This window comes from Carex rostrata, chromosome 22, assembly GCF_964058835.1.
Source record: "Carex rostrata chromosome 22, lpCarRost1.2, whole genome shotgun sequence".
NCBI lineage: Eukaryota > Viridiplantae > Streptophyta > Magnoliopsida > Poales > Cyperaceae > Carex > Carex rostrata.
In genome coordinates, this window is record NC_135939.1 from 4,315,017 (window position 1) to 4,328,015 (window position 12,999).

At 32.8% G+C, this 12,999-nt stretch overlaps 1 protein-coding gene and 2 long non-coding RNA genes across 3 annotated transcripts; 2 read left to right on the forward strand and 1 right to left on the reverse strand.

Moving 5' to 3' along the window:
• Positions 1–459: 459 nt before the first annotated feature.
• On the forward strand, positions 460–4,543 carry LOC144573744 (putative staphylococcal-like nuclease CAN1). Its single transcript, XM_078323493.1, has 7 exons — positions 460–576; positions 1,063–1,179; positions 1,269–1,456; positions 1,734–1,790; positions 2,890–3,049; positions 3,734–3,802; positions 4,034–4,543. The coding sequence occupies exons 1-7, from the start codon at positions 460–462 to the stop codon at positions 4,229–4,231; spliced, it is 906 nt and encodes a 301-aa protein (XP_078179619.1). The 3' UTR covers positions 4,232–4,543.
• A 5,101-nt stretch (positions 4,544–9,644) lies between these two features.
• Positions 9,645–10,442, forward strand: LOC144574251 (uncharacterized). Its single transcript, XR_013518153.1, has 2 exons — positions 9,645–9,851; positions 10,100–10,442. It is a non-coding gene; the product is annotated as an uncharacterized LOC144574251 (long non-coding RNA).
• A 1,268-nt stretch (positions 10,443–11,710) lies between these two features.
• LOC144574428 (uncharacterized) lies at positions 11,711–12,735 on the reverse strand. The gene is made up of 3 exons (XR_013518209.1): positions 12,580–12,735; positions 12,407–12,500; positions 11,711–11,988 (listed from the first exon to the last, which is right to left on the reverse strand). It is a non-coding gene; the product is annotated as an uncharacterized LOC144574428 (long non-coding RNA).
• Between the last annotated feature and the right edge of the window lie 264 nt (positions 12,736–12,999).

Sequence of the window (12,999 nt, forward strand, 5' to 3'; positions counted from 1 at the left end):
TCCTTTGCAAATTCATTTACATTTATTTGACAGCAAAATCCAAGAAAGAAATTAAAGGAACATCTGCCTACAACTCACAAGAAAGATACAATGGAAGGGAATTCTGCAATGAAGTAAAAGAAACTTGGATTTATAATTATTCTAAAATCATTAATTATTGAATTTATCTTTTTCAGTGGCTATTGAATGGATGGCTTGGAAATCGTTATTTTGAAATATATGATCAAATTTAATTACGAATATTTTAAGGGAATTGCCAAATGGGAAATATCTAGGGTTTTTAGAGACCTACAACGGTAGACCCCTTATGACCTCAACTGCATGCTAATTAGTAAACAATGTTGACTGTTTTGACTTTGACACTAATAACTTTCTCTCTTAATTTTCTCTCCTAAACCCCTTTTTCCTTTTCCTCTTGCCACCAAAACAAAACATGAAAATTCATATATTTAACTTGAAATGGGAAATGCTATTTTCAGATGCTTTAATGGAGACCATGACAACCTCCCAGTTCCACCTCATTGGCCCAGCATTGTTTCAAGGCAACAATTTGCACATCCAGCCGTTGCTTATCCGGTACCCTAGCTTTTACTGTTGTTTTTCTTTATCTTTTTTATTTTAATAATTTATCTTGAAATTAATATATAAGCATCAAGATTCAAGAAAAGAACAATCTTTTTGGTTAAGTTTTAGGGATCTTAATGTAACAATTAACTCCGCAGAATGTTAACCTAGTAAATTCACATTGCCCTTTTGAGAATTTTGTGTTCAGCCATTAATTATATTAGATTTTTGTCTTGACATAGAAATTAGTACATCACTACTTTATTTTCCAGCCCCAGCCCCCCAAAAAAAATACTAGATCCCTACTAGTATCAGATTTGGCTGTCATTGTTTTCAAATCTTAGACAACAATACTTGATCTTATATATGCACATTCATGTGAGAATGCTTACTTTGTTATACATGAAAATTTCATATACTATCACCCCTCTAATATTTGTTTTTGAATGAAACCATTCAATTTCTTTAATCATTTTATATTCTTTTTCATTATTTCAGGGTTTTTTCCCCTTTTATAGCCTTCCATTCTCACCTATTCAATGTCAAGTGCCCGGCTCTTCCTACTATGATGGTCATAGGTCTAATGGAGTAAAGTTTGTGTTGCAAACATTACCGGTGAGTCACTTTCCATTATTTGGTGTTATACAAGTACTAAATAATGGTTACTTATTAATAAATGTACTAATAAACTATAATGGTCATAGGTAAAATCTAAACTGGTGGGCGACGGTGATGGAATGACAGTGCATGTCAACGCTGCAGATCCAAGAGAGTCTGCTGCTGTACCAATAGTGGTACAGGAAGCCGTATTTGAGAGAAATCAAGCCCGAGCTATTAAAGATTATGCACGGGCAGATGCGCTTTATAACTTCATCGTCAATTGTGGATATAGGTAAAATATTGGATTTCATTTAAATGTTTTTAGTATGTTCAGCAAGGCTCTTTGTACCAATATGAAACAGTTTATTGTGTTACAGTACAATTCAAATACGAACAACAAGTTAATGAAAATAGGATGATTATGCAAATCAAACTGTTGTGATTAAATTAAACAGTTTATATCCGGTATTCACCTTTTATAAACAAGTGATAGTGCATTTCCAAAATTATAGTAACTAGCTAATTATTATTTTATCATCATTCTTTTAATTTACCTATTGAAAATACAGGGTTGTCATCATTAATAATAAACAAATTCTCGCCCGGGAGTATCGTATCCGACTACGGTATGTTATTTCTTACTTTATAATATTTTCATTCATCTCATCTTTATTTCCATTGTATCTCGTTTCATTTATTCAATAAAATTCAGCTTTTTTTAATTACTATGCTAGTCACATGTTATTTCTTCATGCCATTCATCTTCATACATGTCTCAATTTTTTGCATAATTATCTAGGAATAGTTTTCCTTAGCCTTTTCATGTTTTGTGGACAATAATTTCATATGTCGTTCACCTACGCAAAGTTTCAATATTGATTAGGGTTATACCTGAGAAAATAATAAAAAGATAAAAGAAACAAATATTTTATAAGGATAGCATTTGATTTACACCAATAATATATATATGTGGGTTAATTAATTTATTGGGATCAATAAATCAGGGGGAATTCTGTTTCTAAAGCCCAGTGAGTACTTGGCGTAGCCGCGTAGCTAAGTGCATTTTGTATTTAAAATGGATGCCTATTTTGTAGAGGAGGGTTCCAATGCCTCAATTTTTTTATACCTCATCATACCTCATATTTTATATCTTCATTTTCTTCATATTGAAAGTCTAAATTGTCAATCCGAACCGTTCAACATGATATCCATACTAAAATATGGTTAGGGATGAAATTTTATAATTTTTGAAATTTTTTTACTATTTTTTAAGATGGGTAGAAAATCACTGTTTTTTGAACGGTTCAAAAACAGTGATTTTGTACCTATCTTAAAAAATAGCAAAAAAATAGCAAAAAATATAAAATTTCATCTTCATGCATATTTTAGTATAAATGTTTTGTTGAACGGTTCGGATCGACAATTTGAACTTTGAAAACAAAAATATAAAATATGAGGTATGATAAGGTATGAAAAAAATGAGGCATTGGAACCCTCCTTCTATTTTGTATATATTACTAAATAGCTGGTATTGTTATTTGCAAAAATCAAATAAATAGAAGTATAATTTTATAAAGAAGAAAAATTTGAAACAAATTGTATTTACAGTCTTCATACCAATACGAAGTAATATATATATGTGCTTCTTTTATGTGATAGTGTATATATACTTGTTATTTTTAAGGCATTAAGTACATACAAAATTTTGTACTAATAAATGTGCAGAGGAATAGATGCACCGGAAATGAATATGGAGTATGGGCAAGAGGCGAAGAATGCCTTGACAAAACTAATTGAGCAAAAGTCTCTAACGATATATGTCTACAACAAGGACCCATATGACAGACTAGTCGGAGATGTCTATGCTGACGGCATCTTTGTACAGGTACGTACAACTGGTTAATTCAATTCAGAAACTTTTATGTGTACCAATGTTTGATGTGAGAAACAATCGATCATGCCGAAGCATGACCTTAACATTAATGTTTGATGAGAGAAACAATCAAGTTGAAGCATCAAATTGGTATTGTATATTTGTATATTAGGAAGTAGTTGGTATCATTCTTGTACACACCACTAGTTAAAAAAATCCTTTTAACTATTTTTAATGAAATCAAATGCGGATTTGACCCACATTATTTTCTCAAAAGAAAAGGTAGTAGTTGCTATCCTATTTGAAAATGATGTGAAACCATTCTTGAGTTAAAGGAAGCTTGTATTTGCCGTTATGGTTCCTGGAAATGAGCAACACATGAGTTAGAAAATGATTTATAGTATTTGAAGCCCTGTATGAATAGTGTTCTTATTGTTTATCTTATTTATTATTGATCACTGAATAAATAGGCCAAAGTTATTATAGAAATTGATGTACTACAAAGTAAATTTATGCCTTTGTGTATAAATGCAAATGCCAATTCTTGTTTTTGTTTTGTATAAAAAGGAATCCAGGAATATGTGCATATACATGCAAATCATTCATGATAGACAGGTTTCAAGGAGTGTGCACATAAATACACACTTTTGAGCTCTTGAAAAATATTTACTTGTTGATATAAAATGAAAATGACAGGAGAGATTGCTAAGGGAAGGTTGTGCCTGGCACTACGGAGCCTATGATACACGCCCTGCATTCGCACAGGTTTATTCTATTATCTGAATAATTTTTCTTGTCGTGTCATTCGTTTTTGTTCGGTTTATATTTAATTTATTATTATTATATATATAATTTTTTTAGTTCAGCCAGTTAAAGAATGGATAGGTGTAATAGTAACATATGCTGATCCTTTGATATATCAAAAAATCCAAGTCCCTGGATCAGAACTAAACTGTAAAAAATTTATATATATTTTTCTTTTCAAATTTTGATTAGTGGCAGAAAGAGGCTCAGAATGCAAGGAGAGGTCTATGGGCCAATCCGAATCCTATTGAACCTTGGGAATTTAAGAAAATGGAAAGGATAAAAAAGAAAGCAGAGAGACCGTATCAGAATAACAGAAATACACTAAGAGATCGAGTACCGGTCCTTCCCAAATCACTAGGCTTGCTTCCCAGACATCATCAAGGATAAGAAGGAATGTTCTCTCTTGAACAAGCCTCTCAAGTAAAGACACCAGTTCCAATCCTTCCTTGGCAGCACCATGCTCACCACATGTCTCCCGGATCACACACTTCAACAATTCTATTCATTTCTCCTCCTGTGAGATGCCTACCAAATGCGTCACTTGAATTCCTTCCAAATTATCAGATCACTGAATATCCTCTTCGTTAGTTCTCCTCTTGCTCTGCTTTCTCTCCATAGCACTGCTCTGCTCAGCTTCCTCTTGGCATGGGCAAGGACGCATTGGATGTTACAAATGGTATTGTCGAGCTTCTCACTCTGGACAGGAGCTTCCTCATCCTGTACTATTTGCATCGAGTATCATCATTATCATCATCATCATCTTTGTTTAGAAAGAGAATTGCAGCTAGTGCTAGAAAGAAAAAGAGATTGTAATTTGGATAGTTGGAGTATGGTTTTGGATTAATGAGATCTTAGTAGGTTTTTCCCATAATAGTCTAAAAAAAATATAGTATAAAAAATTAGAGAGCGATAGGACATTGCCCAGCTCTAATATAAAGGCACATGCAGCTCTACTAATATTGGAGATCTTAGTAGGTTTGGTTCGGATCTTAATTGAGTGGTGTTAATTTTGCTTTCATGATAAATAGTATCTTAATTAGAATGTCTTGTTTAATTGGTTGTAATGATGAATGGTTGTTTCTGTCGGTGTCTTTTATATCTTATATGTATATTGATTCTGTTTAGTGTTGATTCATAGCTAGTTAACAGGTTTTAAGATTATTGTTTTAGTTTATTCTTTGATATCGGATTGTGATATTATAATGGACAATTATTTTTAATGAAAATGGTGGATTTTCACTATTTCAAAAAATAAAAAAGATTTAATTAAGATAGCGACTTGAATCTGTTATTTTGGTTGTAAATCTCGGATTAGCTGCTTCTTTTTCTTAGTAATTACTTATTTATTGTTCTAAAATTATCTGTGTAATCTAGCAATACTCTTTATTTAACATTGCATTTTAATAACTTTAACTACCAACAAAACAAAACGTATATATAAACTTCTATTTTAAATTCTTATTCTCAATTCACTTGCTCCTATTGTCAGCCAAAAAGTATCAGAAGCAAAATATTATATACTTCTCAATCTTATATATACTCTATTGTAATATCCTGTACAAATATAAATATTAAAACAAATTAAATCATTCACTTGATCCAAAAAAAAAAACTAATAGTTCATGAAATTTTGGGACAAACTATTACTTGCCTCTCAATATTACACTCTTAAATGTAAATTCTGTAGAAATATAAATTTTATTTTAAATTCTAGTTCTCAATTAATTTACTCTAATATCAACTAAAAAGTGCCATAAGCATATCTCAATCTGACACTGTAATGTAATATCATGTAGAAATATAAATATTAGCAGAAAATCATTCACTTGATCCAAAACACAAATACTTGAAGAAATTTTGGGATAATTTTGAGACGTCTGACAAGCAAGAAATGAGAGGGTGAAGGAGAAAGAGATAATTAAGTTAAAAAATAGGTATATTGCTGTCCTTACGAACCCTTACCCTGGTCACCAAATGAGAACACTGTTGAAATAAACAAGGAAAAATCGATTGCATGAGGACAAAACTTGAGCATATACTATATATATATATATTTCAACTGACGTCCCTACATTAGCAATTCCAAAATTAATTGGATATATTTACTGAGGAGCTAAAAGAGAAAATCTAAAGCTAAAGTTTAAAGAAAGAAAAAGAAATTATTGACAATTGTTCAATCTGCCTTTATTTCAATTCCAAAATTGGATATATTTCCAGAATTTAGCCTTCATTTATCTCAGGTTGGGTTCTAAACTGATGATGCTGCTTTCCTGCAACTTGTCCAAGAAAAGAATGACGACCCTGGTGTCATCAACATAGAGTGTATTATCATAATTAAGATGAACAAGATCAACACGCCTCATTTCTCCGTATTGTGTCTGTAATTTGTGTTCCAACACCCTACACAGTAGCCTCTTAGCTGCACACTTTATAAAATAAATATTCAATAGGTTAGGTGATAAATGAACTAAATATGGTTAAATATATGTAGTATATGCTCAAGTATATATAGGTTAGGTGATAAATTCCAAAATTGCATGCATATCATATTTTGATGAGTAAAAAATTGGACTTTGATAATCTGAAAGAATAAATAAAATAATTACTTTGCTTTTCATGAAGTCTAAGGATAATTTCTAGATATGCATATTTAGGAATTGTGTGTATAATTCATAGTAAACATAATTTGTACTTTACATTTTTGTACATATATTTATTTTTTTCAAAAATGCAAGAAAAACACACAAAAAAAAAAAATCAAAAAACAGAAAAATAAAAAAAAACTCAGAAAATAGAAAAATATGAATAAAGATGGAGATAGAAAAATATGAATAAAGATGGAGATAGAAAAATGAGTACGGGCGTCTACACAAGAATGGTTGTCAATAGGCTCGAAAGATCTCCCATCCACCCGGCTTGATCTAGGGCCGATGAAATCCTTAGGTGCATTCGGAACGCATAACCTCTCGTTTGTATCTATGCGTTAGAAGGTTGAAACCGGAACAAGTGAGATGGTGGAATTTTTGCATTTTTACTATTTACTTTATCTTTAATTTAAATTTCTGCATAAGTCATGTTTTACTAACATACTTAGCCACTTAGCTTTATCCCAAACCTAAAGGTATGGTCGAAGAAGGGATCAAGGCATAAGGGAAAATGTGAAATGAATGTTTATCTTCTTTATGGGAGAATAGTAATGATTTTAAATTTATGTTTTTGAAAGATTCCGATTAAAGTAAAAAATGGTGTTATGAATGCAAATGTTTTTATTTCTAAAAGATTTTAATTCAAGTACAAAATGAGAGTTTGAGCAAGCAATTTCATGGCAAATCCAGATCTGAAATAATTTAACAAGTCTTGTAATTCGGTTTAGAGCAATGTTTAAAGGTTCGAACCAGGGTAGTGTGACCCGGGAACAAATTGTTTAGATTTTCTTGGAGACAATCAAATCTATCACATTCGTAAAATCTTCGTATTTTATACGGGGACAAACAAAATTCTCAGACTATTTGTTCGGGAGGAACAAAGATTTAAGCTTGGGGGTGTGATAGGGGTGAAATAAGTCGTTATTTTTCATATCACTTAGTCTAAAATATTGCTCTTTATCGAGTTACAATTATCTATTTTCTAAATAATCATATTCCTTTATGTTATTTTACTTGATCTGAGAGAATTGCAGATTTCCGATGATATTCGAGCTAAAACAAGCATAAAATGAAGCAGTTCTAACACTCAGCCTCAGCCATACGGATGCCCTCATCCGCATGCGATCCAGAATAGCTACTGCAGGAAGTTATGCCCTCCATGCGATTTAACCCAAACCGCATGCGACTCAGGCATCCGTATGCAGAAACTGTCAGAATAGCAGTTACCGATCTAACTTGCCAACCAAGGCCTATATAAGTATCTGGATGCCCAGGAAATATCATCTCTGAAATCCTGATGACACATTTATATCAAAGAGCACTTAGAATTAGGGTTTTCTCTTATGGAGCAAACGAGAGATCAATAAAATAGCAATGTCTCCATTAGAAGAGAAGGAGTAGAGACAAGACTCGAAGACGGCGTGCATGAGAAAAGAGGCAGCATAGGTGTCCACCTTCCATCTCTCTCTCTCTCTCTATTGCTCTCTTTCTTAATGTCTTTTGTCTCTTTTGTTGTTGAACCCGCCATGAGCGGCTAAGCAACCCTTTTCTATGGTGAAGACACGTAATCTTGAATTATTATGAGTTTAATCTAGTTGTTTATTTATATTTGTCATTGCACCATGATCTGAATTCTTACTGAGATTTATTTCTTATGTTCTTACTTATTCGGTGCTTAAAGAAACCTCGTATGCATTGAGATGTACACTCCTTGTATACTATTGTGGGGTTAACTAATAACCAAAGAATATAAGTATCTTAGATACAAGTAGAATAGACTGACTGAGTGACTACTTGTATCCGAACTTCAGTTAGAAACCTATTAGAATATAGTTTGGTAGACGAACGTCATACTCTATAACCAATAGTGGAGTAATCCCAATTATTGCTATTGTGAAAGGTTAGAGGATGGACCGACCAAGTGAACTTGACCCTTTTATAATATTAGTAACTAGGACTTATCATTAATCTTCATGCAATTGTATTAAATACCCAACCAGGACTTATTCAATTAGGGTGTTGCAATACTAACCAGTAATCAACACTAGAACAGGATTAGAAACTCTCAGATTGCAATTGATATCAGTGCAGGGCGTGTGCAGTTAAGGCCAAACTGTATGCAATTCCGACTGGAGTAGAAACCAGCCCTTGTACGGTTTGCCCAGTTTTGTGCAGATAGTGACAGAACTACATGCTACTGAGTGACTTTACATTGGCAGGTATTGGCAGTAGCATGAGGTTGGTGACAGACAGTATGCAGCTATTATGTTGTCCAGAACCTATATTAAACGAGTTTGAATGATAGAATGTCTGATTCCTTAAAAGTCCATCTTCTAAACACTTAATCTAAACTACTTCACTGTTGTAATTCAACATTATAACCAAACAACTACAATCAATCAATCAAACACAACCAATCAACCTAAAGGAACCGATAACCTAGACTTAGCTTGCACCTAGATCTCTTAATTCACCATCCCTGCGGATCGATACCCCGATCTATACTATACACTAAGTTCGTACGCTTGCGAATTGACAGTAGAGTAGAAAATTAGAGTATAAGTATTATTAGCATTGATTTCCACCCATCATATGAATGGACAAATACTAGAGTCGATGCCTCTCATAAATTACGACTAAGCATTCTAATACCAACCTAATTTATGTCCCAACAAAGCAGTTACTCCTGGAGATAATTAAACGAAAGAAATCTAAAGATCAAAATTAACCTTACAAATTGGATATGTGGAACCAGTAGTGTGCATGCACACAGTGATTACTAGCAGATGCCAGCACCAAACTTGATCAGCTCAATTGCAAAATAAACTGATATTGGAGTCCTTGATTGTAACTTGTACTGTAACCTTCTCATAAAGATAATATGCTTAAGTAAATACTTGATCAAAAAATGAATTGCCTTTTCATGATTCATTATAGGGAAAATTTTCTCCATGCCACTCCAAAACTTGAAAAATACCAAATTGCCACTCCAAAACCTAAAATTACTTATTTGCCACCCTAAAATCATCAAAATTATCAAAATGTCCCATTTATACATCTAATATACATATCTAATTAATTTTATTCTGAAAAATGATGTATAAAAAACGTATTTTTATATTTCCAATTTTACCCTTCAATTCATCTGATAAAATTTAGAACTTGACTCTCCAGTCCCACAGATCCGTCGCCTCTCTTTCTCCCTCCCGTTTCCTGCTCCTCTCATCCACCCCTCTCGTCCTTGCCACCTTCGCCCACAGATCCGTCGCTCTCATCTCCTTCGCCTTTCTTTCTCTCGTCGCTCTCCACTGACGATCCACCTCCGTCGATCTCCTTCGCTCTCCACTGTCTCCTCTCTTAAGGTAAATACCTCTTTCAATCATGTCTTTCAATCAGGTCGAAGCCCATGACTACCTTCTGGACAACACAGGCAAGAAATTGGTGCCTCTTATATGTCTAGGCACTGCCCTAAATCTAATTGCTATTTAGATAGTGACTGAATCGATAGAAGTCACTTTACCGTATCCATAGCATCTTATTAGTGTTCAATAATGTCACTTGTTTCAATTTCAAGAAGTTACTGACATCTATTTATTTCTTATTTGAATAGGTTTGATAAGAGCACGCTAGGCCTGATCGTGTGCTCATAGCTCATCATCTTATGCTAAGATAAGGAAATTGGTACCTACAACTTAGAAAAGATGAGGAGTTTGCTGAAGTTATTGACAGAAACAATACAAGTAGTTTAATTAATTTCATTTGATGTTTAATTGTTGATTCATCGGTGACTTGTATTGTAGATTTATGGAATAGAGATGATGTGTGATGTACGTGTAAAATGTAATATGAGAACCAAAAAGAGCTTTGTTTTATGTAAGATATGAGACTTGTAGTTGATTTTTTTTAATTAACTTTGCTTTGTGTAAGAGTTGAATATAATGTTTTATGTCAAATATGAGACTTGTTGTTGATTTTTTAATTACATGAAAGGATATATCTGATTAAGTTTGGCTTGTGAAATCTAAGTTTGCTTGCCAGTTTTGGTTTGAACCATGTTGATATCGGTACCGAGTTTTTTCCTCACGATTTGACTGATTTTTTTCATGGTTTTGGATGCAATCTTCACTATCACACTCTACTTGATGACAGGAACTCGATTGAAACATCATTTTCTTCATGTGAAACTTCGATTTTGTCAAATTAAAACACACAGACTTTAGCAATTTTTATTGCATAGTTCCTATGCTGACAGTTCATGATTTGATCCTTAAATCCTGATTTTTGAATATGATCATGTATTTTTATTACATAATTACTTGCTTAGCCATGTTAGGCACTTCTGGGTCAAATTTCACATTTTTAGGAATTTTATTTATATTTTTAACGCATTATTTAGTGACAGAAGGGCATCATTAGTCCTTTTCTCAGTCATTTACTTATGAATTTATTCTGAGCAATTGGCTACATGAAATTTGGATTTATTTTCATGAAAATGTCCATATTAGTCCATATTACTTGTGTGTTTTATTTCATATTTTTCTGGTCTTCCTACATCGTGTTGGTAAGGGGTTTAGTACCATTTTTCCAGTGTACCAGCAACAGAAATTAAAAAAAAAAAAAATCAGATATTTGGAAAATTGAACTTCAAAAATTCATTAAAAATAGTAGAAAAATCCTTTTTGATCAAAATTTGGGCCTAAACAGTATGGAATGAAGTCCTCTATTTGCCTGTCATATTTATTTTGACAGAATCAGAGTTTTTGCCCTCTGATTTGCTAGTTTTCAGCAGAAGGGCATTTTGAGCCTTTTTTATGACAATAGAGGTTTGCAAATGCTCAACTACTGATCCCATGCAGTCAATGCACTGCACATCATGCCAGTATGACTGTGCTAGTGATTGAGCACTGAGATTAGTACCAGAATCCTTCCTTCTACATTTTTCTTTACCAGCAAGTGTATTAAGCTTGATTTTAATGGTTCTTCTTGCATGTTTTCATGGTTTTTTGCAAGGAGACCCTTAAAAGATGCTTAATTTCATTTCTTTTCGATGTAAGCTTGTTGTTACATACAAAATCATGATTTACTGATTTTTTTTTATCAGACTTTAGCTTTGATCAAGCCTAGATGTCAATCGATTAAGACAGTAAGACAATAAGCCTCAATTTAGTATTAATTATCACATAAAAAACAATGATAATGTTTCCAATATAAAAAACAATCAAAACAAACTTCAACTAATTATAATTATGCAATAACAATCACACATTTGTAAGTACATGAAATTTCCAGCAAAGTACTACCACCAGCATATATCGAAAGATAGTATTGAAAGTTGTATACAAAAAAAGAGTGCTTTATGCCTCTATCTATCAAAATACACAAAAAGAGCTCTATATATGCCTATATCTATCAATCGGAACCCCTGAAATCTGAAAATTAGAACCAAGAACAGCAACCTTCCTCACACGAATAAAGCCCTAAGTCTTCCTTGTTCTCTTCCTGCACACAAGAATATCAAACTTATTATTCACTTGAAAATTATAACAGAAAAGGTATTTGAAGTTTATATATGATGCAGTAACTTTTGTGAATTTTAGTCTCAATTTAATTCTGATTTCAGTTCAATTATGAATAAAATAGATGTCAGGATGTGCATCTTTTAGCATAGTCCTTTACCAGTAACCTAACAAACTCCATAATTCTAAAACAACCTAACCATGGAGATATACTAAAACTTTAGACTGGAGATATAATAAAATGGAGATATACTAAAAATTTAGATAGTGCCAATCACTCTTCCTGCGCCAACATTATTTCAGATCTTAGCAACCACTGGTAAAGGCGTAAAGCTATTATATATATGGTGATATAATAAAATGAGGAATGACACACAATAACAACAAAAAACCAAAAATACCTCTTGTTGGTGCTTGGTCCAGAAATTGAGACATCTTCTTATGAATTGCTAGCCTTCCTTGTATTTGATTTGTTCTCGCAACCATATTTTTTCTCTTTATGAAAACATCTCATTTCAAAATTCATCTCATAAATCCTACATAACACTTGAGTTGGATATAAAAATTCGTATACCTTGGTGAAGTAGGCGTCAGTGGAGATCTCCAATAACCTTGGTGAAGTAGGCGCCTTAAAAAATCATTGCCGAGCCCTCCAATAACCTTGGTGAAGTAGGCGTCAGTGGAGATCGACGGAGGTGGATTAGTGGATGAGAGGAGCAGGAAACGGGAGGGAGAAAGAGAACAAGGAAGTGGGACTGGAGAGTCAAGTTCTAAATTTTATCAGATGAATTGAAGGGTAAAATTGGAAATATAAAAATACGTTTTTTATACAACATTTTTCAGAATAAAATTAATTAGATATGTATATTAGATGTATAAATGGGGCATTTTGATAATTTTGATGATTTTAGGGTGGCAAATAAGTAATTTTAGGTTTTGGAGTGGCAATTTGATATTTTCCAAGTTTTGGAGTGGCATGGAGGAAATTTTCCCT

Bases quoted from the DNA above. Each gene is read 5' to 3' on its own strand.
- LOC144573744 (XM_078323493.1), top strand. From the start codon at position 460: ATGGGAAATGCTATTTTCAGATGCTTTAATGGAGACCATGACAACCTC. The intron at 577-1,062 runs GTACCCTAGCTT...TCATTATTTCAG, and splicing joins ATCCAGCCGTTGCTTATCCG to GGTTTTTTCCCCTTTTATAG. The intron at 3,050-3,733 runs GTACGTACAACT...TGAAAATGACAG, and splicing joins CTGACGGCATCTTTGTACAG to GAGAGATTGCTAAGGGAAGG.